Below are 23,498 nucleotides of genomic sequence, written 5' to 3'. Positions count from 1 at the left end.
TGCGTCCATCCCCAATTTGCCTGGATATTGGGTAACTAGCGCCATCTGTTGGCTGCCAGTAGCGAATACGCGTAACTCATCATGGATAACTCAAACTGGTGATGGTGAAAAAAAAAAATTCTAGAGCCCCTAGAGATTCTGCTCTAAAATGAAGGTTACCCTGGCAGACTCTTCCTCCTCGCTGCGAAATGTCACCTATAAAATGCTTCTAGCGCTCACACCAACTATTTCTAACCGTCATAACAAATCTATGGGACGTCCCGAACATTTCAAATTCCCGCGAGTATTTTCAGCGTTCAGCGCCACGCGCTTGATGGAAGCCGCGCGAACTATAAGCGTTTTCCTGCATTTCCTGGGCGCAGCTCACGCACGTGTCTTGCAGCTGCTATAGGTTAAATCAGAGCTTCAATTTATTCCATTGTACTGTTTTATCGTTCTAATCTCCATTGCATCCGCAGTAGTGAGCGACCTTCGCAAAACGACTGTTGTGTCGTCAGACGGCAGAGATAAGCGTCGTTATCGTGATATCGCAGAACTTTGAGCATCATGGCAATGAATGAGTGGTAGGGCTGTCAACGCCTACTCTGAGCGTACAACGATTAGTATTTGAGCTCGCGAACCTGGATGTCGTTAGGGGCAGACTGACCATCTTTGGCGTGCTTCTCACTTTACGGCTGGAGTGTTGACATCACTGCGCCTAATGGCGAAACTGTGTCACCTCTTGGTCGTCGTCCTGTGCGCTACGCATATAGACGTTCAAGGTAAAGGGACCATTGTTTGCCAATGAGATTTGGGCTTATGGCAAGAAAAATTAATTGCATGCATGGTTAACTTTTGCGTTTGCGTGTCATAGCAAAGCAAATCATGAACTGTATAGTTGCATTGTGCAAAAACGTTTCCTTAACCATTGTGCAGTCCGAAAATGATGTTTCAATTACCTGAAGGCTACGCACCGGCTCAACTTTATTGTTTTCCTTAATACGTTAGGGATATCTGTTGCACAAGTCACCGTCGGCGCTTCGGCGGACGTGGTTTTGCGCCGCGCCTGTTTCCATCATCATCATCATCATCATCCTAATATATTTAATTCTTACGCAAAGAAATTTGCTGTCGCTAACAACAAGGTCCTGGGTCAAGCCTTCTGCTTCGAGTGCACATTTTTTGCTATTTATTTATTTACAATTTGGAACTCCTTTTATAGATGAGCAAAAACACTATTTTGCGCAATATATTAGTTTATACTACGTAGATTTTTATTTATTTCGTTTTAATATGTAACTTCTTTTATACGTGAGTGGAAGCCCTATTTTTTGCAATATAATAGTTTATAGTAGATTTTTCTATTTATTTCCTTTCAATATGGAACTCCTCTTATACGTGAGAGAAAGCACTATTTTACGCTATATATTAGCTCATAGCAGACTTTTTCATATTTATTTTGTTTGAATATAAAACTCCTTCTACGTGAGCAAAAGCATTATTTTACGAAATGAATTAGTTTATACACATTAACAAACACTGCACTTATTTCACCAGGTGCACCGTTCTACGGCGGTTCTTTTGCCGAATCGGGAGAATTCATGAGGACAGGCTTTGTTGTAGATGGGATACGCAGAGACTCCGAAGTAGCACTCTTTGAAGAAGTCTACGACAGCTTCCAGAAAAAGTCGGCCTTTAGGGTAACAAAGAGAGGGGACGTTATAACGTACATCCAGGACTTTGCAACAAAACGCAACTACCTCGTGCGTAATCACGGTAAGTCAATCTTTAATGACTGTTTATTTCCTCTGATTCTTTAAAAAGGGTAATATATAGTTTGTCCGAAGGTGCGTGCTGCAAACGTCGCGCGATTATTGCATTTGGTTTTGTTTGGTGGCACGACGTTGTTTATGCTCCTTAATTCCTGTATGGAAGCAGATTTAGGCTGCTCATTTATGCTTTGCTTTCCGAGTCAAATGTTCTAAGGCAATCAACAATCGCGCATTAGGAGAGGCCATGACTTCAGTGGCCTATTTAAAGACCAAAAAAAGAAGAGACAAACGGTTGATGCCATTCCTAGCTGCACCAACTTTCTGACTAAGTAAATCGTCTTTCATTTTATTTGGAATAAAGGAGTGGTCCTCAGTGCCTTTTCAACGAAGATGGGAAAAAATTCAGAACGCAATTTGACGAAGACTTGCCAGAAGTCATCGCTTCAGTAGTGTATGTCTCTTTCCTTGCTCCGCGTCTAGAGGGGTACAGTCAAGAAATCTATTCAGTTATTGCTCGCAGTGAAATTCGATTTATTTATCGTTCGGCTGTATTAAAATTCGCCCGCCAGCAAGGACGCCATTATTTAGCTGGAATTTTCAGTTCAAAATGAAGTAAGGGAACCGTGTCAGGCGGAGAGAGGGAAATCTCCCAATCCATTTTGAGGAAGACGAGGGACAAAGCCGGACTAAGACTGGCTCAGCAAAAATGAAAATGACTAACACTGACGCAGCAAAAATGAATAAAACAAGTTATTATTAATACAAATATAATAAGAATAGAATAAGAACTTGAATACAACCGAACTGGAATAGAATCACAATTGAATAGACTGCTGAGTGAAACTAAACGGAATAAGAATTGCAGTAAAGAAGAATTTAAATAGACTGGTGAGCGAACAAAAACTCTATCGACTTTCCTCTGCATCAGTTAAATTGATTGCCCGTAAATATTATTTCTTTGCCTGCCTTGTGCGCCTGGTGTCGCCGCTATAAGATAGAAGCTACACTGTAAGAAATAAGCGGTTTCTTTAAACGCCACCCTTACATAACTCCCTCTAATAAATTTGAGCCGAAGCGCTGGGCACACTTGAGCATTTCTCGCACACATCTCTTGATTTTTCTTTTAATTAAACGTCGCATTCTCTTTTATGTACACCGAAACACATGGAATTAATAGCAGGGCTAAAAGGAATAGCGCGACGAAAAATTTGCGGGACTCGACATCCCGAAGCGACACAAAGGCTATGAAGGGAGGCGTAATGATGACTCAGGATTAATTCTGACCCCTGGACTTCTTTAACGTGCACTGACAGTGGCGCCATTGTATTTAACCTCAGTCCAAATACGGCCACTGCGACTGAGATCGAACCCGCAACCTAGGGACCAGCAGCGGAAACGAACAGCCGCTGCGTCACCGGTACATGTAGAGGGGGCGGTGTGTAACACAGTGGCGACAGGCTTTGATCTAATTTTGAAACTGCTATGTTGGGTCAAGCATTCCATATACCTCACACAACAAAAGCATCACTCATGTCGCGGAAAATCCGAAGCCCTAACGTACAGCACTAAAAAATGCTTCATACTCAAGACGTCTCGCTGGGTGCACTGAGGTATTGTTGGCATTCGAGTTTTTTGGTAAAAAATAAACCAGATAAGAGTATTGGATAAACGAAGCAAGCAGGAACATTGTCACTACACTGAAGGTTTTTTTTTTTTAGCACGTACGGCAAATAACGCATAAAAATGCCGTGTGAAACAGATACCTGAAACGTTGGAAGCGTTTCATGTGTTGCACTTGCGCGAAATGAAGCCTACACGTATACAGACGAACGTGCACCGTCATAGTCCCCGTACCTGACGCACCGGAGATCTGTGCAGGGTTTCTACAGCACAAGCTCATTTCGACCCAAACGCGGCGCGCTCAATTTTTGCTTTCTTGCTGTGCCAAGATCGACAGCGCAATTTTTCTAGAGAGTTGTTATTTTTCAAATCACACTTTTGTGCTCTAACTCCGCTTACCAGACAACTCGTTTATTTGTTGAATGTTTCTTTGATCGTCTGGAAAAAAGTGTTATTGGATCGTATTTCTCTCTCTTGTGTGCGTTAAAACGGCTTTATATACAGCGAGTCTAATACGGCATTTGTATGGGATCGTAGCCTTGCATGACGTACTTATTATGCTGTTAAGGTGATACTCGCGTTTTCCGCTTCGTTGTACAAGGGAATTTCAGTGCCTCTTTTAGTTCGTTACCCGTAAATAGCCTGTTGCTTTAAGTTAAACTTACCGCGTTGTTTTAAGCGCAGATCTACAGCGGCCGTTCATGGGTTGAGTAGCGTCCCTCACCGCTGGCCTCGGCGTAACCGGATAAGCGAACGAGCAGCACTGCGGAGGATGATGAAAGAGAGCAGACGTGGAGCGCAGCTTGGGTTAAAAGTACGGCAATAGCAAAGAGTATGCGAGGATGAAAGCGGAGGAAGAGGGTACGGCGGCAGCCAGAAGACGGGCTCCGCGGCGGCGACCCGCTGAGAGATGGCGCCAGGGTGCGCGCTTCGTTAAACGCTCCGTCGTCAGTTCGCTCGAGGATAGGCTGACCGCTGTACGCTGCCCAAGCCCAAACCCAGAGCCGGTTACGATTAAAATACGGCAGCAGATGCACTAAAATAGCTCGTTGCTGAGAAGCGCAACCGTAGGCTAATTTCATTTTCACGCTGTCATCATTTTACATGCCCACGCCTTTTTATTACCACTATTCGCAATGAGCTTCACTTCATTAAATCTGTGACGAGCGTCTCCCTTCAATGCTCTGCTGACTCCGTCAACCTTTGCCCCTCCCAGACGAAAAAAATAACAGTATCTTCTCAGAGATGCTACAAATACAAAATGTTTTGTCCATTTGTAGTAGCGGCAAGTTTTTCTGTAGTAGTGTAATTTCTTTATAGTCCTGTTTTGTAGACTGTAGTTCTGTAGGGCGTTTCTGCGATAACCACACAAAATCTGTTGTTGCTAAAAAAATATTTGTTGCGACTACAAACTCATGTACAAAAACATCCCAAAAACTTGTAATGACAACAAAATTTTCTGTTGTGATTTTTGACTGGGCTCTGCCTTTATTTCTGATGGGGACATGCCCAGTACTAATGTAAAACTAAGAAACGCGGTTTGCCGTGCTCGTGCAACAAGCACGATGTCCTCGTAAGTTGTACAGCAGAGAGCAGCTTTTTTTTAAGATGCAGTACACTAGGACTGTAGTAATAGTCCAATGCTGTAACAATGCTATTGGCAATGTTTCAACAAAAACGTCCATTTGGAACAAATTATATGCTTACAACAAAACAAAGAATTTGACTGCCAAGGCTGGGCTTACCTAACTGACAGGGCTCTAGTGAGAAGCAGTAAATGTAGCGCAAGCGCATTTGAATAAGCCAGAAAGAATTTTGCATGTATTTTCTCCTTATTTAAAGAAAGGACACAGCTTTGCAGATGAATTTAAGCCCTGCAGCCTGATTGCCGTTCCTTGAGTATTGACGAGTGGCAATGAATCACTATAAACGATAAAATTCGTCCACTATGAAGGTCACATTTTTATGCGGATGTTGATCACCTTTCAGGAGGGATCACGACATGCACTGATGTTCCGGAAACAAATTTAACTCGAAATGAGTTCATCACCATTGTTTCGGCACCCGACGAGAGAACCTACTTTTTTCTTCGAGATCTGCTCGTGCTCAAGTCTTCTTCAAAAGTACAGACGCGAATCGACGACGTTGTTCGTGGCCAGTTCAGTCGCATCCATGGCCTGCATACGACAGACTACAAGGTTGTGGGAACCATGACGTGGACAAGTAAGCAAATGCTTCCCGTCTCCTGGTCGTCGCATTTTCGGCAGTCAGTGTTCGTTACCAGCTTTCTCAGATCGCGCCTCACGTGACATCAGAAGTAGAACAGCTACTGCAATACCATATGATGGAATCATTTCGCGGAATGCGAACTGCGGTTATCGCTGTGTCAGTGATGTTTATTTGTTATGAAGTAACTCCAGAAAGACTCAGAAAGAGCGAAGACGGCATGGCGTACGGTACAACATGATGACCCCTCCTAGTTCTCTTAGCAGTGATCTTTTTGGACATGTACGAACCCCCCCCCCCCCCCCCCCTGCCAACCCCTCGATACAGAAAGTGGACTTGGGCCCCTCGACTAAAAATTTCTGGCCGCGTGCCTGTCTGTCATACGCATTTCCTATCGACGTACTCCCTACATTCGCAGCGAGTACAACGTTTTCAGAAACAGCAGCAGCTGCCAGGGTTGAAGCCAGTTTATTCAATGCTGGGTTTATTCCGGGCTGCCCCTTGTACCGACATTTTAAGGTGTAAGTCTTACTCGCCCCATTGAGCGAAAACCCGTCTCTATGTGTGTGTTAACACTCGATGGTACTCATAAAAGATGGCGTCCTCATGCAACCTGGCAGGTCGCTTTAAAATTAATGATTGGTCGCGTGAGATTGCTCGGGGCAACCCGGATCACAAAAGCCCCACCTGTGGCAGCACCTGCCATCCCAGGGCAGTGGAGCACCACTTAACCGCTGCACCAACCCCAGGAATACATACATGGGCATGTATGGGCAGATCGGTCGTGTCATACCCTTAAGGCGGAGCGCGGGTCGCGGTACGATGGCGACAGCCTTCATGAGGTTAGCGCTCAGATCAGAAGGGGTGAGGCTGCGTCGCTGTGGCGGCTACACACAGCCATGCAGAGGTACGATTGACAGCAACGTGTCATCGGGTTACATCACGCAGCAGCGCGCGGCCACTGCATTCACAAAGAGAGCGGCCAGGCTCCCGTCTTCTCACACGCAAACAGTCTTAAACTGTATCTGCCGACAATTTTTTTTTCTGTACAAAGACAACCTTTGGCATGAATTGAAGAAAGAGGTGCAGGCTCGTTTCATTAATCAGTTCTGGTAGGGTGTTAAATTGAAGCCCGTGTGTGCAAATGAAAAAGTCGTGTGGACGGCTTGGGTGGTAGCCCTGGCTGCGCAGACATTTTAATGAACCTCTCTAAATATGAAAATGTTGCTAAACAATATGGTACCACCTTCGAAGTACTTTTTAAGCTAGATATTTCAAATATTTATTAAATGTTCTTCGCTCAGCTTATTTAATCGCTCATAGCCGAGCTCCTTCTGCAGAGAAACAGTCAACAATCGTAATTTCCGGTGTATACTCGGCAGACTATACACGTTTGAATGTAAACGTTTAACTCTGTGCAGAATGCATACTGCTAGAGACTATACCGTAATTTTTGTTTTCGAAATGACCACATGCGCAACGTAGTTCTCACTATCACAAAGTCTTTACGGTTATATATGCGCTGTATATTTACGTTTCTTGGCAATGTGCAGTTTACTGGTCCTGCGTGTGATTACTGGCACTAGTAGACATCGTTCGACGAATATCGCGCGTCTTGTTGATAGAAGCCACCTTGAAAGCAAAGCAGGTGCCTGATGATTGCCGCCTGATTTTGTAAGGCATGCGCATAGCTTTTCTGCTATCGCAATCGGCACACGCTATCAGCCACTGTGTATTTCATCTTGCAGATTTTGAAGTAATTGTTAGAGACAACTGCATTTCATGAAGCAAATTAAAAACGGCGAAGAATAACGTTTTGTCGATAGGAAAATAACTCAGCTCATGTCCAGCATTTTTGTAGAAAAACTCTGAATATTGCAATATTGTAAGGTACTCTTATGGAAATATTGAAGGTAATGGTAGGTCCTTTTGATGTGCAGCAAAATCTTCCTCTTAAAGTCTTTCCATCGCTCGCATTGAGCAGTTAAGACTGCCATAAAAACCAATGGTGAACATTTTTGACGATAGCCAAAACGCTACTAGCGAAAATATGCAAGCTTGCCGGTAGGAGATTTGCGGAAACATGGATCGTTATAGTGAAATCCTACAATACCGGGTGTTTAAGAGAAGAATTTAAGTAATTTTCAAAAATATAATGTTTAAGGTAAAGATACGGCATTCACGGTATGGTAGGGCCAGGGCTGGTGGGCACCAGAATTCCGGTCAATCAAATCAACTAGAAAGCTGCTGAACTAATTTCCAATAATTAATTTTTCAACTTTTAGTTAGCCGCCTGGTTGCCATTAGAGATATGTAGCCGGCTTTTAGAAAAGGCCATATCAGTTTTTAGAATTTTGAAAAAGGGCATACCGTCGCCACTGTGGCTCGACAAAATCTTGCTCATCATCATCATCAGCCTGACTACGCCCACTGTAGGGCAAAGGCCTCTGCATCGTACCAAAATACAAGCGCATTCGAAGAACATGCAAGCAGATCAACCCCTCCACTACATATAACTAGTGCAAATAGCCAAATTTTGTCGAGCCACAGGGCCGAGGGTAGTCGCGTTTTTGGAATTCTAAAAACTGGTATGGTGGTTACTAACGAACTGCTACAAATCTCAGGTTGCAACCAGGTGCTTCACTCTAATAGATAAAAAGTTAAAGATTTTAAATTAGTTTACCAGCTTACAATTAAGGTGATTCACGGGTTCTCTGGTGTCCGTCAACGCCTGGAATACCATGCCGTGAAAGATATATTTTACCTAAAAAAATCTTACTTGTGAGAATTGCTTGATCTTGCCTGAAATATCCTGTATATGAAAAATTGCGTTCATGAACTCTCTGCTGCTGAAAAATGCTTTTGTGCAGAGTTCCTGGATATGGCTTTTCAACGCCAATGGGCTTGATAATGTTGATTATGACGGGTTCTGAGATGACACTATTTTTACGTGCAGTTGGAAACAAAAGTATTTGGACCGCATGTAGCACGAACATAGACAATAGCTCTATTATTAGTTGCCGGCTGGAGCCCACACTGGTGGACGGGGAACGCAATGACTTTGAATTTCATCTCCACAAGTGTGGCCTCCATCCTGCTGATAATAATAGGCTATCGAATCTGTTTGCGAATAACACAGTGCAGAGACTTTTGCCCCCGACTGTACACTCGCCCAAGAAAGCGTGAAAAACGCACTGTCAATTTGGCACACGTACAGATTCTCTGACAGTACACCTGCTCCCTTCGGACTCTGTGTCAGGTGCGGAAGAACTTGTAAGAGTGCTACTTTTCGACGAGAATAGACCACTGCACATAGTGTACACCGGCAGCAGTCCAGAAATTACGGTAATTATCGGATGTTTATTTGCGTTACGCGCAAAGTCGCGATTTACAAACACTTGGGGAAAACGCAAAGGAGATGGCTTGAGAAGCGGGTAAATTGTTCGTCGTCTTTAGTTCTCCCGGAAAAAGTAGAAAGCAGTAATCGATCAAACATATATATTCCTTAAAATCGGAACTTTCCTAAACAGGAAAGAAAACTGCAGAAACAGCTAACTTTATAAGTGCTCTTGATCGGTAATAAATCGAGTTGTTTGTCTTAGTGTGTTTGAACTGGAAGAGTTTCTTTTGTAAGGTATTTTTTGCACGTCTCCTATTTCCGCCATGATAACAAGAATAGACATTTTTTTCGATGTCGCGTCGAAAATAAACTCAACCAAAAGCGTGCTCCTCTCGATACATTCTTTTCTGAGTAAAGCTGGAACCGGTGAGGAATGTTAAAGGGCAGTTACTTTAATTCATCGGTGTCAAGTTGAAAACATCTGGTGTTAGTGCAGAATACACCCTTTCTCTTTCGGTAGAAAGTTTATCTTTGGTATTCGTAAAGGAAACAAACCCACGTGGCTGCTCGTTTTAAGCGTTTCGGCCCAAACCGCGAGCCTGGGAACGCTTAAGGCGGAATGTTCGGCCCACGGTATAGTAGCGCGTTTGATCGAGTGTCTGTCTCTGGTGATGCTATCAAGTAACGGCTGCCGATTCCATCGCATCTTCTCCCAGGCTATCTCGAGACTTAAGCCTAAATATGATGAACAAAAAGGTGCAGACGCGTACTGTCTTTTATCGCTTTTCGCATCGCCAAGACAGAAGAGGAAAATTTTTTTATCTTATGCCCGAGGCTTAGACGCCCTTCTGCTGCGCTATGCAGCGGTTGAGGCGGAGTGGGAGGACGTGTTCCTTGGCTGTGCCGGATGTGGGCGATGAGAAGCGGCCAGAGGACGTGCTGCTAAAAGGAGCGGCCCATCAGGCCCACGTGAGGTGATAATAGGAGCCACGGAATGTGTGGGAGGTATGGTAGGGGAATTATAGGCGCGGGGGCGTTACCAGTATGTATGAATGTTTGAGGGATGCTCGCCACACACGAGAAAGGCGGGTTACCAGGTTTGTGAAGGATGCAGTGGGAATATAGTTCTCAGGAAAGGGAGTTCATATGTGCTTATCGAATGGGAGTGGCGTCGGCACGGCACAAGAAATGGGAAATGGGACACAAGGAATGTGTCGCGAATTGCGAAGGTGTTCGCGACGTTCCTGGCGATGTGTAGCGCAGTCTGTCTTGGTATTATAATCTGCTGGCAGGGCAGTCGGAGGGCCCGGTGAAATTTTTTCTCGGGCCAGAGTGTGAGCAAGGTTATTCTCTGGTATGCCTTGGTGACCAGGACCACATTCAAGACGGACATGAAGCGTAGGGTGGGTGTTCAGGTATTCTAGCAAAGTATATCTAGGATATACGAGGGAGTTCTTGAGACTCGAATGCACGTAGACCAGCCTTTGAGTCTGAATATGTGATTATGGTGGACGAAAAGTGATTGTGAAGTGTAATCTCCTCTGCTAAGCTCTGCATCAATTGAGAAGACGACTCCTGCGTGTAGATGTGTGGAGGTGCTTCGAGGACCGACGACTGCAGTAACAACTTGGTGCTGGAGGATATGTGCGTCGGTATAGTAAGTGTCGTGACCCAGTGAGGGTAAATGGTTGACCAGTGCTGCACTTCGCCCTAAATTTCTCGTTGGCGACATGTGGCGTGGGATGGGTTTTATGGTAAGAGTAATACGCGGGAGGCTTTTCCGCGAGGGAGCAGATGGTTGGAGTGGGGACAAGTGGGCTACCGAATGTTCAAAAAGACTGAGGAGGTTTCTGCCTTGCTCGGAAGTAGAAAGACGGTCAACCTGCGGTCGGTGTTGCGCTGCCTCGAAAGCGCGGCGTCTGCGACAAGAGCGTTTGCGGTGTATATGGGAAGTCCCAGCGCTTATCGAGTGAAGCGACGCAGGGAAGCTTCCAGTTTGCTTGCTTGAGAAGCTGTGAGTGGTCTCGAAAAAACGAGGGCTTCGATGACTCGGCAGAGTTCGTGTTCTCGGAGTCCATGTTTGGTACGAGAGAGCATGTGGCGAATTTGGTTCGGTTCTTGCAGGAGCTGCTTCAGCCACACGTTGCACTTGCCACCTTGTTGGAAAGGGAAGCCAAGGATCTTATGTGGCTACGTCATGGTATGGGGGTTTGCGCGGGGGAAAGTTGAATGATGTCACGGTAGGAAGAAGCGGATTTTTTTCTTTTGTACCATTAGAAACCACCGTGTATTGCGACTTTTAGCGGAGCAAATAAGACCGATATTCCGTGCATGTTCCTGAACGACGTCGGATCCGTGCTGCAGAGTTGATTCTAGTTCCCCAGCCTTTCCAGAGGTAGGCGAGAGGCAAATATCGTCCGCGTAAATTCCGCGCCGCAGGCCAGGAATTTCAGATTTTTCGGAGAAGTTCTGTCATTGCCAGGTTAGAAAGCACAGGGGAAAAAACTGATTTCTGTAGTGTGCCTATGCTAAGGCAAAAGGGGGCGGAGGGTCTTCCGTCGAGGCCTATGATTTGGAGGGTCCTGCCTGTAAGAAAGTCTGTGAACATTCGGACACCAGGACGAGTGCCTGCAAGGTTGCAGAGAATTGTGGAGTAGGCGACGTTATCAAAGGCCTTTTTGATATCCACGCCGGCCGAAACTCAAAACTGTGCGCTGCTTGGGAAGACGTACAAATCATCGCAGATTTTCCGTCCGATATCTTGTGTAATACGTGGGCACTGATACCGACCATAGCGGGAGCGAGACAATGATTGCTATGCAGGTGTCGTTCGAGGCGGGTAAGGACTATCTTTTCCATCAGCTTCCATAGACAGGAAGGCATGTAAACAGGTCTGAGGTTAGTGGTGAGCGTTGAGGATTTTCCAAGTTTCGGGATAATAATTACGTGCGCCTCTTTCCATGCGGCGAGGATTTTCCCAGAGCGTAAAACAGTACGAATAATCTGAATAAGTTCATCCAGTTTCGAGTCGGGAAGGTTACGTAGCATACCATAGGTAATTTTTATCGGGGCCGGGTACTGAGTTCCGCTTGAGAGACCTTATAGCAGCCTGAAGCTCAGCGAACGTTTAGTCGAAATTCAATCTTTGCTCGTTTTCCTCGCCGTCCGTGTAAATATATGATGGAAAGCTGAGCGCAGAAGTATAGAGGATGTGAAATTTTCATTTCAGATTTGCTCAGCCAGCTCTCCTTGAGAGACGGAGAGCGCCAGCTGTAGCTTCTGAAGAGTATTCCTTGGTTTACCCTGCCCAAGTAGGTTTACCCTGCCCGAGTATTGTGTCAAACTTTTGATGCGTGGAGTCTATCGACCATGTCGTCGCTGAGCTGAAGACAGCTGTTGGTGGCTAGTTCGTCAGCGTAATCTCGGGCTGCTTGCCTTAGAACAGCACCTTTTCGTTTCAGTGCGTGGCTAGAGCTACATTTGCGCCAAGCTTTTATGGCCCATCGACATCGATTTCACAGCCCGAGGAGGTGGGTGTCATTGTGTTGATAGTCGGGGGAGCAGCGGATATACTGGGTGTGTTGAGAAACGGCCTACAAATGGTACTACATCATTTTTCGGGGTCCTCAACTGAAATGGATAAGGAGTTGAGAGCCGGCAGAGCCTTGGGTCAGTCAACAGGCATAGCGAGAGACAAATGTGGTCCGGGTGGCTGGGTTTGCTGGGAAGTAAGGGTTATTTGATGAATACTGTGATCGCTCCCCATTGTATCGCCTATATTATTCATGAGGCGCGGGAATCGCTACGAATCCACGAAAGATAGAAGTTTGTGTCAGATTTTGCCGCACAGCCTCGAAGTTTAGGCATGGACGTGTCATTTCGGAGGGTGAGGTGATGAACGCTGGTAAAACGGTCGAGCTTTCGCCCCGAGGCCGACGTAAGGCCGTATCCCCATGCAAGATGTGAGAAGTTGAATTCGCCAAAAAGGACGAAAGTAGGGGGTATATTAGAGGCAGATAGAGCCGTGTGCAAAGGCGACCGGCTGGTTTTAGAGTCAGAGGGAGGAAAGTAGCAGTTCAAAATCGAGAAGCGATGACCCTGATGGAAGGAGTGTGCGAGGACATGCTCCTTCGTCCCGGAGTTGAAGTGGGACGTGCCTTCCTGAACGGTGGGGATGGTGCGCCGTAAACCAGTAAAGTCGGCGGGGGTGTTTGATGCCTATTTCTCTTTATGACAAGACTTTGTTGAATAAAGGGGTTGTAACCCGCAAGAAAAAAGGTACCTTGCGCTTCTTGAAGTGCGATAACATCTGGGTTGACTCCTGTGATTCGCATGTGTTGTAAGAGGGCGTTTTTCTTGCGGTGAAAACCGCGGCAATTCCACTGCCAAATAATTAGGGGGTTGCGGGACGGAGCTGCGTGTTGCATAATATCCCTCATCATGGCGGTCTTCCTCCGTTGTATCGAGATTAGGCGCTGGAGGGACGGTGGCGCGCTTTCGTTGGGGGGGGGGGGGGGTGCATTGAATGTGGCATAGGTAGAGGAGTGGGCAAACAACCTGAGGACCAGATATGCTGCTCTAGTTGTTCAACGCGAGCTGTCAGCTGTTGTAAGGCCAGTAGAACGGGCGCAACGGATTGTTTTATGAGAGTAATAGCGCTCTAGGTCGAGCGGTATGAAAGCTTGCAGGGTGGGAGGGATGTGGAAAAGTGTAAGACGGGTGCAGTAAGAACGAGAAGGGGGCGCGATCGAAGTGGGAGGTCGACCGCTCACCTGGTGACTTGGTGAAGTCTCTGATTGGCGCTTACATGCAGCGTCTGCTTCCTTCCTTTCGGGACACGTAGGATGAGACGGTGTTTGGTCACCGTTGCAACTCAAACTGTGCCGTTCGCATTCGTGTGCGGTGGTCACCGGATCCTGGTCAAGGTGAAACGGTTGAATGCAAGTCGAGCAGCGGACAAGGCTAGGCATGTTAGGACAGACGTCGGCACGGTGTCCTATGGAATGACAATGCGTGCATGGTTTCCTGTGGGGCTTTTGTGGGTATTTGTGGGTACGTGATACACAACACACCGCTGTAGAAGACGGCGTTGCTTGGTAGTCGTAACCCTTCGACGGTTAGTGGGAATGTGTTGGTATGGCCGAGACGGCGGGTGCCGTCGACATGGAGGTTGGCGGTGAAATCGTTTCCGGTGAAGTCGGCAGTGATCGCGAGTATAACACCCCAGACGTTAAGGGGGTCGTTGACTACGTATGAAGCAACTTCGTATTCGGTGTCGTTCAGTGAAACTTGCTGGATTAGCAGCATACATGACGGAAGCCAATAGTCACTCACAACCAAAAAGCACAGGCGATGTCTGTTTTTTTTGTAGTTTTCATCAATAGCAGATTAATGAAAGCAGAATAAAAGCAGCCACATGCTCTTGGTGGGAACTGAACCCACGACCTCTGAATTTCGTGTCCGGTGCTCTACCAACTGAGGTACGGCGACGGCTGTCCGATCTTCTGCTTTTGGGGGTATTTATGTGTATGCACCTACCAACTGAGGTACGGCGACGGCTGTCCGATCTTCTGCTTTTGGGGGTATTTATGTGTATACTGTAAGCTAACCTTGAACCGAATCTTGAGAGTGTTCTCTAACGCCACCCTCCTCTATAGCGGCGGACGTAGTACGTCCTGTATTACCGCGACTGCCACGTGAAATGTGATCGAACGGTGAGGGCGGAAGCTGTGCGAGAGCCCTCTTATGCTACCTATGACATGATTGCCAAATTCGAGGCCCTCGAAATTCCCGAAATACGCGAAATTCGGAGGTCATGGGTTCGGATCATACCGGCGGCATGTGGTTGTTTTTTCTCCCACTGATGAAAACTACAAATAAAAAAAACACTTCCCCCATGCTCTTCGGTTTTAGTGACTGACATCTTCCGTCATGTATGTCATAACGAGCAACTCCTTCCATTCCCTTGTATGTTGAGTTGGAGCAGCCGGCCGGCAGCGGTAGGGAAGTAGGTATCGATGGCCAGGATGTTTTGCGAGGCGTGCAGTTGGATGTAGGTATTCTCACGTTCAGTCCTTGTTAGACAGGCGGAATCCATGGGGGATCGACAGAGCAGAAGGAGCAAAGTGTTGCCGAGGTTGAGGTGATTCGCAACTTTCATGACGATCGTGGGTGCGGTAGCTTGACGCGGCGGCGCAGTGTTGGGGGTTAAATGCTTGCACTGTCGGCTGGCTAAACGAGCTTCACGTCGTGCCGGCGGCGAGCACGTTGACGAGCGCTGGGGGCGTTGCCCCGGCGTTGCGGATGTAGGCTTAGCTCGGCGCGCCCGACGTGGGCGGACGGCCAGATGCTGGTGGGCCCGAAAACACCTGATAATGCTTATATTTTCGATTACCAGGTATGCCGGGGATAGAGTAGCGCTCCTGTAGAAAGGTTGATTGCGATCCGAGGTTATTTTGCTGGAGTTCGTTCTGCGCACAGCTGATCACGCTGGGCGCTGATGATGCCCTCCTCTCGCACTGGCAATGTGCAAGCGGCGTTTCAAAGTTTCGCACTATCTTATAACCTACATGCGTTGTGTTCTCCTGGACGTTTTCGTTCTTATTAGATTTCCAGGGAGTGGACTAAACCGTCTTGTCTTCAATTTTGGAGCAGAAAAGTCCAAGTGCACCATAGTCATTAATCTAGATCAAAACACTTTTCAAAGTGCCTGACGTTCCCGTGTGTGTCCTTGCATCCAGCAGCCGCTGCCGTTTGGTAGCAACAAGCGTGGCTGTTCATATTATTTGTTCGCGCTGGCTACGCCGGCTTTTGACCTTTCGCAAAGGCCGTTTTGCTGCAGCCCACGTACACTTCTTATGGTTGCGAGTGTAGAGGCCCTTCACGAAGAATAAATAGCTTATGTTTATCGTACCACAATGTGCACGCTCTGTTTCAGTTCATTCTTCAATAATGCACGGTTCTTTGTTTTCTCCAGGAAGAGAACGAAGCGCTTTCGTGCGGGCTAAAAAAACAAACAAAGGGAAAGCTTCGAATGGGCACCATGCAGTGCCTTCATCGAAATAAGTGCTCCTCTTCACTACGCACTCGTTTATTTCGGAGTTTCCTGATCTAAGGAAATGAAAGGCAGCAACAAGGCAGTGAGCAGAAGTTGCCTCCTGCGCCTCTCTTGGTAGAGTGGCTGAACAAAAAATCAAGGAGTGTAGAAGAAATCTTGCGGGAGATGCCGCCTACATTCCCACCTACGCCTATTTAAAGTCAAAGTCGGCAGCAAGCGGAATCACCTGTGAGATCGGTTCCTTCTGCAGTCGTAAGCTGACGAATGACGAACCCCGTCCGAAAGTATCTGCACTCTTATAACTGGAATCAGCGATGCGTTTTAAAAGTATCTATGTTCCCCTGAAGGGCATGCTGTACCGGGGCGTTGTAACTTTAGAGCCAGTGGTGGCGGAATGTACTACTTGTTTGACCAACGTTGATGTGGGCGCGTAAGCCCAGAACTACAGCACTTTATACGTCTGGAGGTGGTCGTAGATGCTAAGCCGTGTGGAGATCGTTAATCATGTAGCCTTTCACTTAGACGCATTGTCGATTCGGTGGTTGTAAATAACACCCACTCACTGTATAGCACGTTGGGAGAGTAACATTACACCTGAAAGTGACCTCTTGTAGCTCAGGCTAAATGAGTGGGCCTAGATTACGCCACTCTATGTCGCATGTTTCAGTGTACTTCACTAGCGCACTTTGGCCTATTCCAGTTTGTTGCAACCATAAGATACAAATAAAAAGTGTATTTTTTTTCTAACGACACATCCAGGTACTCATTTTTTCCTCGCGTAATCAGAGAATGGAATGGACTTAGCTCATCATTAAAAACGACAAATTCAATATTCAGGTTCGTTTCCTACTTAGAGCTTATCACAAAAGATTATTAAGATCTTCTAATGTTTGTTCTGAATCTCTTTTAAGTAGCACTATCAATAAGTAGAATTGAAATGCAGTTGCTTCTTTAAAATTTCCCGTTTTTGCTTATCTCTATGACGTGCACCGCTGTTGTTCATTATATTCTACGTTGTTTTCTATTGTATCTGTGTATTACCTTATCGCTTGTATTTTTGATGAATTGTGTTGTTTCTCTGTTATTTGCGCCACTCGCACGTATACTTGTACGCGAACAAGAAATCATAGTTCATGCCCTTCTGCTAGGCTCTCGGCTGAGAGCGGCAGTATTGTAAAATAAATAAATAAATAAAATATATAAATGGTTGGTTACAGGCAACATGAAATTTCTTTGACAACGTCCGGTTCAGCTGAGGACTGTCCGTAGGTTGTGCTATGGACATTTCCGTTAAGATCTTTCCTGCTAGTTTAACATTTCGTTATATCGAAACACAGTGAAACAATGTTCAATGATTACCTTCAAAATAATAACACATCGCTCACTGCTGCGGAAATCTTTCAGCATAAAAATTTACGATATGTTTTGACCACAGTTTAATCACTGCATGCTGCAGAATTTCGTTCTCATGTCAGTTCATTTTATGTATGCAAGTTCTTGCAAGTGCTTTAGTTGATCTAATAATATGCAAGCATCATACCACAAGAAGAAACATCAAATGAAAAAAATCTAGGCAATCATTTTATCTTCACGTGTCGAATCTTGTTTCATTTCTTTATCGATGCCACTAACGCCTGACGTGCACATCCTGAAGGCAATGTCCCGCCTTATGTCAGTCTTAATCTAACAGTGGGTTTTCAATGATAAATCTTTAAAAAAAGCGAAAACGACAGGTTCCTCAGCGAAACTTCTTAGTTGGCTTTTTTCCACAGCCGAGAACAAACTGGCGTTTGCCGCTACGGGACTCCGCAGCCTAGGGCGCGAACATTAGTGGAGAAAAAAAATGACGCAGTTTCGACAGATGTCTAATCTCTGCCGTTCTGTAAACTGATGCCCAAAAATTCGGGACAAATGCATTTTTTGAGCGGGAAACAGTTCATAAACGTATTTTTCTTATATAACATGTAACATTCCAGTATAAACAATCAATATATCCGCAGACTACCCGACAGCAGTCTCGCATTTTTTTCCTATTAACGTTCTTGCTATCATCAAAAGCGTCCCCCATATCTTTTCTATGGCAGTCTTAACGGCTCGATACCATCGATGTAAACGCGTTAAAAGGAAGTCTTTGTTACAAATCACGACAATGAACCATTACCTTCAATTTTACCAAAAGATTACCTTACAATTTTTAAATATTCAAACAATTTTTTTGAGAATGTTGAACATGATGTGGCATCAGGCAATCAAAACTGTCACGGTCGGCGAACGCTCTTTCGTAGGTGATGACAGAATAACTGAAGCTGAGGCATTTAGCAAAGCCTCTTCTTCGCGTTGAAAACCACGACTTTTTTTTTCATTTGTTTCGTACTGGATTCTCTAAAACGTGGATGATCTTGTAGAAAAGGTTAATCTAGGCATTACAAAAACAGTGATAAAAGGCAGCGGCGATGTTATATATTTCAGCGAATAAATATGCTTTAGTCACACGACTTTAAGATATAAACAAAAGGATGTAGCAAGGGGAGGTAAATAGTGTAATAAAAATAAAATTCCGCACAACATTAAATCTCTCCGTAACAGTTTGCACATCGGAAGCAGATAAACAGCGCTTGCCTTGCATGTTTTGACCTTAACGAAACTTCAAGAAACAAGATTTTTTGCTTAGGTTCGCAGTCGAAAGTGCAGCGATTTTTTTCACTAGTTGTACATCGTGTCTTATTCATCCTGGTGGTCAAACTGACCTGTCAAGACTGAGATATTGAAATGTTTTTCTCTTTATAAATTCATATCTCTTGTGAAGGCAAGCAAACTGTGCTCGTATCAGTGACGCAGGTTCATAGTGTTCGGGCCCCGAACAAAACCTCGTGCCTATACTTCTGACCGTTCTGTAGCGTCGAAATGTGTGTTTTTCTTTCATCGTGAAGGCGTAAAATGTAGGGTTTTTCTTCTTTTTTTCCTTGTCCCGCATCTTTATTGCAGAGCCGTCTAGCTCGACAACATACAAGCGACAGAGACCGCCACCAAACGTTACAGGTAAAGTGGAATGCATTGAAAAACTGCGTGTTAACCAGCTTATTCCAGAGCGATGCTGTCTTATTTTCTTTATTTTTTTATTAAGGTGTACGTCCATTCACAATATTCACAACAGAGTGTCATGCACATTATATGAGAAGTCTAGAACACGAATTCGCTGTAACATTTGTCAAACGCAGTGTTGTAGGCGTTACTGAAAAAAAGTAACTAAATACGTTACTCGTTACGTTAAAAAAAGGAACGCGTTACCGCCCTACGTTACCTACAAAAAAAGGTAACGCGTTATCGTTACCGTTACAGAAAAAAAGTACCGCGCGTTACTTTGCCGTTACTTCATGGCCATAAATTTTAAGTTTTCGTCACCTTAAGAACCTACGCTAACAATTTCATAAAGCTCACATTTCACATATACCGTCTAGCCCAAACAACGATTTTACGCGATATGCTGATTTAACGAGAATACTTTGCACACATGTGCCGGACCTTACCAATGCTATAGTGGCCTAAAGTTGCCTGTAGAGTTGCATGTGTTGGATTCTAACTGTGTGGCACATGATGAATCCATCTTCTGAATGTGGCATTAAAGACAAAATGACACTCTATCATCAATTCTAACTTCACAAAGAAAACATCGCTTAACTCTCAACCAATTTAGAGTAATTCTGAAAAATTTGATGTTCCAAAACGCTCTGCATGCTTCCACTCTGTAGAGTTGTATGTGTGAGTGGTTTGGGAAGGGGAGGTAGGTTAAGGTATGTGAATGCGTGTTCGCGCACGTGTTTCGTGCTTTCTGGCTATTCTGTACTTTTTTTTACTTAGGTGCGTTGTCAAGGGCAGCTGTTTTCTGGCATGAATGCGAGCCCCAACATGGGTCGTCGAGAGCATCTACACATTTTGTTTATTTACATCACTTTAGGTGCTATGCGCGTTTCTTTTCTAAAAAAAGGGGGCGGAGTGGGTCACAACTGGAACAAAAAGTAACTAGTAAGGTCACACCTCACGTTACCGAAAAATGTTAACGTAAGTACGTTGCCCGTTACAGTTCCGAAATGGTAACGAGTACGTTACTAAGTTACCGAAAAAAGTAACGCGTGACCGGCAACGCCGTTACTTGTAACGTTACTTGTAACGCATTACCGACAACACTGGTCAAACGAACATGTTAAACTTCCAAAGAAACTATCGGCATATTCAAGCGGTAAAGTAACAAGGCTGAATGAAAAACGCACTCTGTTTCTACCCCAGCTGGGCTTGGTAAGCACAATGCTTACGTAGTTACCAACCTTAGATATGAGGCGCAGTGCTATTCGGGACGAAACTAGCCCGTTTGATTTTTTAAACAAAAACGAATCCAACTTTCATCACAGAATCCGTCATCAAAGACGGGGTCTTTTCGAGTAGTGCATTAGCTGCAGTCGAGCAGCATGATATATTTTTTTACTCCATTATTTTGAACACCGGTGAGGAAGACGAGGGAAAAGCTGCAGTATCAGATTGATTACCCTAGTCGCCTACCAGGCATCAGCGGCATACTTTGGACAACTGAACAAATCCTCCTAGCAATGAAAAAAAAAAATTACGTACGGTTCTACAATATGAACATCATAAAAACAGCAACACATTCTCAACAGGGCTATGCTAATGAGCTGAATGCAGACGCTCAAGTGCGAGACAAAAATATACACACCGGTCTGCAAATTGAAAAAAAGTTAATTATTTATCAGATAATAGTCAAATTTATCCAACAAAATTACGCGCAATAGTAATAAAATGTCTGCAGTTGCTGAAAGTGGTCATCTATAAAGCCCTTTCTTAATCGTCGTTGGGGTTCGACTGAAGAAGTTCTGCCTTTTTACCTGAGCAGTTTCCCAGGACGAATTGATCGTAGCACATATTCACATATGCACTCAAAGGAACAGTGCGAAGGATGATGTTTTGTACTCGTTAAGCGTCTGAAATTGGACAAATGCGGCTCTGGACGCATTGGGCTGCTTGTGTTCGTTTTTTTAGAGCCAAATAGTTCATTCCTTCATTCTACATAACATTTTTATTATTACTTTCCAGACTTACAAACGGCTATGAACATCCCAGAAGAAGCAACGCTCCAAGTGCCCTTGCAAGCACATTTCATATTTCAGAAAGAAGTGTTCGCCAGTGAAAGCATCACAATGAGCATCTTCAACTTTGATTTCATCGGCAAGCGGTTTCAGAGTAAACTGCTAGAGGTAAATCAGCATTGATAAGAGATAACTCTCGTCATATTGCTTTTAGGCGAGCTTCGCATATCGTGCTTTTCTTGAAGTGACCAGAGCATATAGTAATTTTCGTTCTAATTTTCAGCGACGATGTTCATATTTAATATATGAAATATTGATGTTCATATACATAAGTGCTAGAGGTTTGAAAATGTGAGCAGCATAGCCTCTGGACAACCGTGCACGGCTCGTAGCGTTAGCTTCAATCAGCCTGCACGCGCTTCAATAACTTGCAAGACGCCCGATGAAGGTTGTGTTTGTTTAACGCTTCACATTTTCTCAAGCGTACTATAGTCTAAATTTCGAGCTTATATTGAACGTATTGAACGCAGCAGAGAGCCAGAGCCATCATCTATCACTTATTGATTTTCATCCATTTCTCCGGCTATTAAAAAAATAACAATCGCAGCGTAGAAAACTACAGTCGTTAAGTGTTGTTAATTTCGATTTAATCACACGTTTTTTTTTTCAGATTCCAGACGGGGTTCGATGCGAAGGCAATCGCAAGAACGGGCTTCCACACCCTGTGTACTACAACATGCGAGTGTTCCGCTACAGCGCTCGAGTTCACAGCTCCAGTTCGAAGCGTCATTTCCTCGTCAAGGCAAGCATGTGTTATTGATGTGTAAGCATTAGAAGGGTCTGCACCAGCGTGTATGGTGAGCGCCGTCCGTCAGAAGCCAGTGACAGGTGGCCAACCTGTTACAGTGGGCAGGTGACAACCTACGAACGAACGAGCTTAGTAGATTGCCCATTCTAACTAAGTACGCTACCTCGGATATAAAAAAAAACCCTAACATGCCGCTTTTGATATAACCAACGGGATATGCCGGATATACCGAACCAAAGGACGGCACTTCGGATAAACGAATTTTCGTCTCTGGGCCTCTGATGAAACGAACTCGGATATCACGAACCTAAAAGTATCACCTCGCATATTGTAACGAACTTTAGTGTGTAAACCTCGAATATGAGCAACGTTTGGCTGCTAACGCATTCTGTTTAGCGCGAGAGCACTAAAGCCTCCACCTGTCCATTTCGCCGTAGTCGGTTTGTCCGGTCCGTCCAAGCTCAGCAACCGGTTCACAGTGGCAGGTGGCAGTAGATTTGTTGACTGGTCGTAAGAGGTAGTTCGGAAAGAGCAATCCGCTCTTACAAACATTTTTAGACAATCTATAGACTCGCCATAGACTTCTGTCTATAATGTCTATAAGCTCTCTGTAGAAAAGCACTAGAGAACAGTCTATAGGCAATACAAATCTTATAGACAGTCTATAGACGATCTATAGATTTATGGCCATACACATTTAGTAGAACTTTGTATATAGACAGTAGACAGACTGTGAATAGACGAAAATAAATATCTATCGGAAGGCCATAGAGTCTATAAGAAGTCTATAAACTGTCTATAGACCATTTTTATAGAGGCGGATCTCACAAGCCCCAACGGTGGCAGCACCTGCCATCGCAGGGCAGCACTGGCGCATCGCTTAAGAGCTGCGCCACTGCACCAGGAGTGGTGTGGAGATTCCCAGGGACTTATTAATGTAAAGTAGAGCGTGATCAATACCACATATATGGTCGTTAGCCCAGGAACGCAATCACATCATGCCATTAGGGCGGAGTTTAGGTGTGCCCTTGAGGCTTAATGCTCTAGCACGAAGCCCCCCCCCCCCCCCTCAACGAATTCACCGGTCTTTGTCTCAAGCCTATTGACCTTGAAAACCAACCTTCAAATTGAAGCTGAGAGCGAAGTGAAAAACACAGTGCTAGTGCACCTAATTTGTATTTCGCCTAACGGCGCTAAATCGTCGGTCATTTTCTTTTTTTCTTTACACGTATAAATAGAAACCTGCGACTTGCTATTTCTGGCAGTCCACTAGATTAAAATCATTTCGTTGAATTTTTATCGCCAGGAGCCGGGTCACGCACACTGCAAAACAAGGACCTCACCTCTTATCTGCGGTTAGCCCCTTCCTCCAGAAGATATATTAGCCACCCTATCTCCGAAAAAACTATTCGTTGCACTAACGACCGGCATATTATAGCGAGCACCGCAATAATGTCGAAAACGCCGCCCGGAACATTGGAATTCACTGCCGTGATTGCACATTTCAGGCACTGTTTCAAAACTGCCGAGCCTACAGCAAATATACCCTTACTATAGAGATTACTGTTGCCTCTGAAATTATGAAGCGTAGCACTTGGTG

The 23,498-nt window shown here is 45.0% G+C and overlaps 1 protein-coding gene across 1 annotated transcript in view; it reads left to right on the top strand.

The window, feature by feature from the left end:
* Positions 1-569: 569 nt before the first annotated feature.
* Positions 570-23,498, top strand: part of LOC144093949 (uncharacterized) — a 96,841-nt gene continuing 73,912 nt past the window's right edge. The window contains exons 1-6 of the mRNA XM_077627721.1: positions 570-761; positions 1,537-1,755; positions 5,361-5,594; positions 18,980-19,033; positions 21,098-21,258; positions 21,761-21,892. Coding sequence (XP_077483847.1) covers positions 701-761; positions 1,537-1,755; positions 5,361-5,594; positions 18,980-19,033; positions 21,098-21,258; positions 21,761-21,892 — 861 coding nt within the window. The 5' untranslated portion in view covers positions 570-700. The remainder of the gene's footprint in view (positions 762-1,536; positions 1,756-5,360; positions 5,595-18,979; positions 19,034-21,097; positions 21,259-21,760; positions 21,893-23,498) is intronic.

The sequence above is a fragment of the Amblyomma americanum genome, chromosome 6 (genome assembly GCF_052857255.1).
Source record: "Amblyomma americanum isolate KBUSLIRL-KWMA chromosome 6, ASM5285725v1, whole genome shotgun sequence".
Taxonomy (NCBI): domain Eukaryota; kingdom Metazoa; phylum Arthropoda; class Arachnida; order Ixodida; family Ixodidae; genus Amblyomma; species Amblyomma americanum.
Note: the sequence above shows the minus strand (reverse complement) of the source record. Positions and strands in the feature narration are given on the sequence as shown.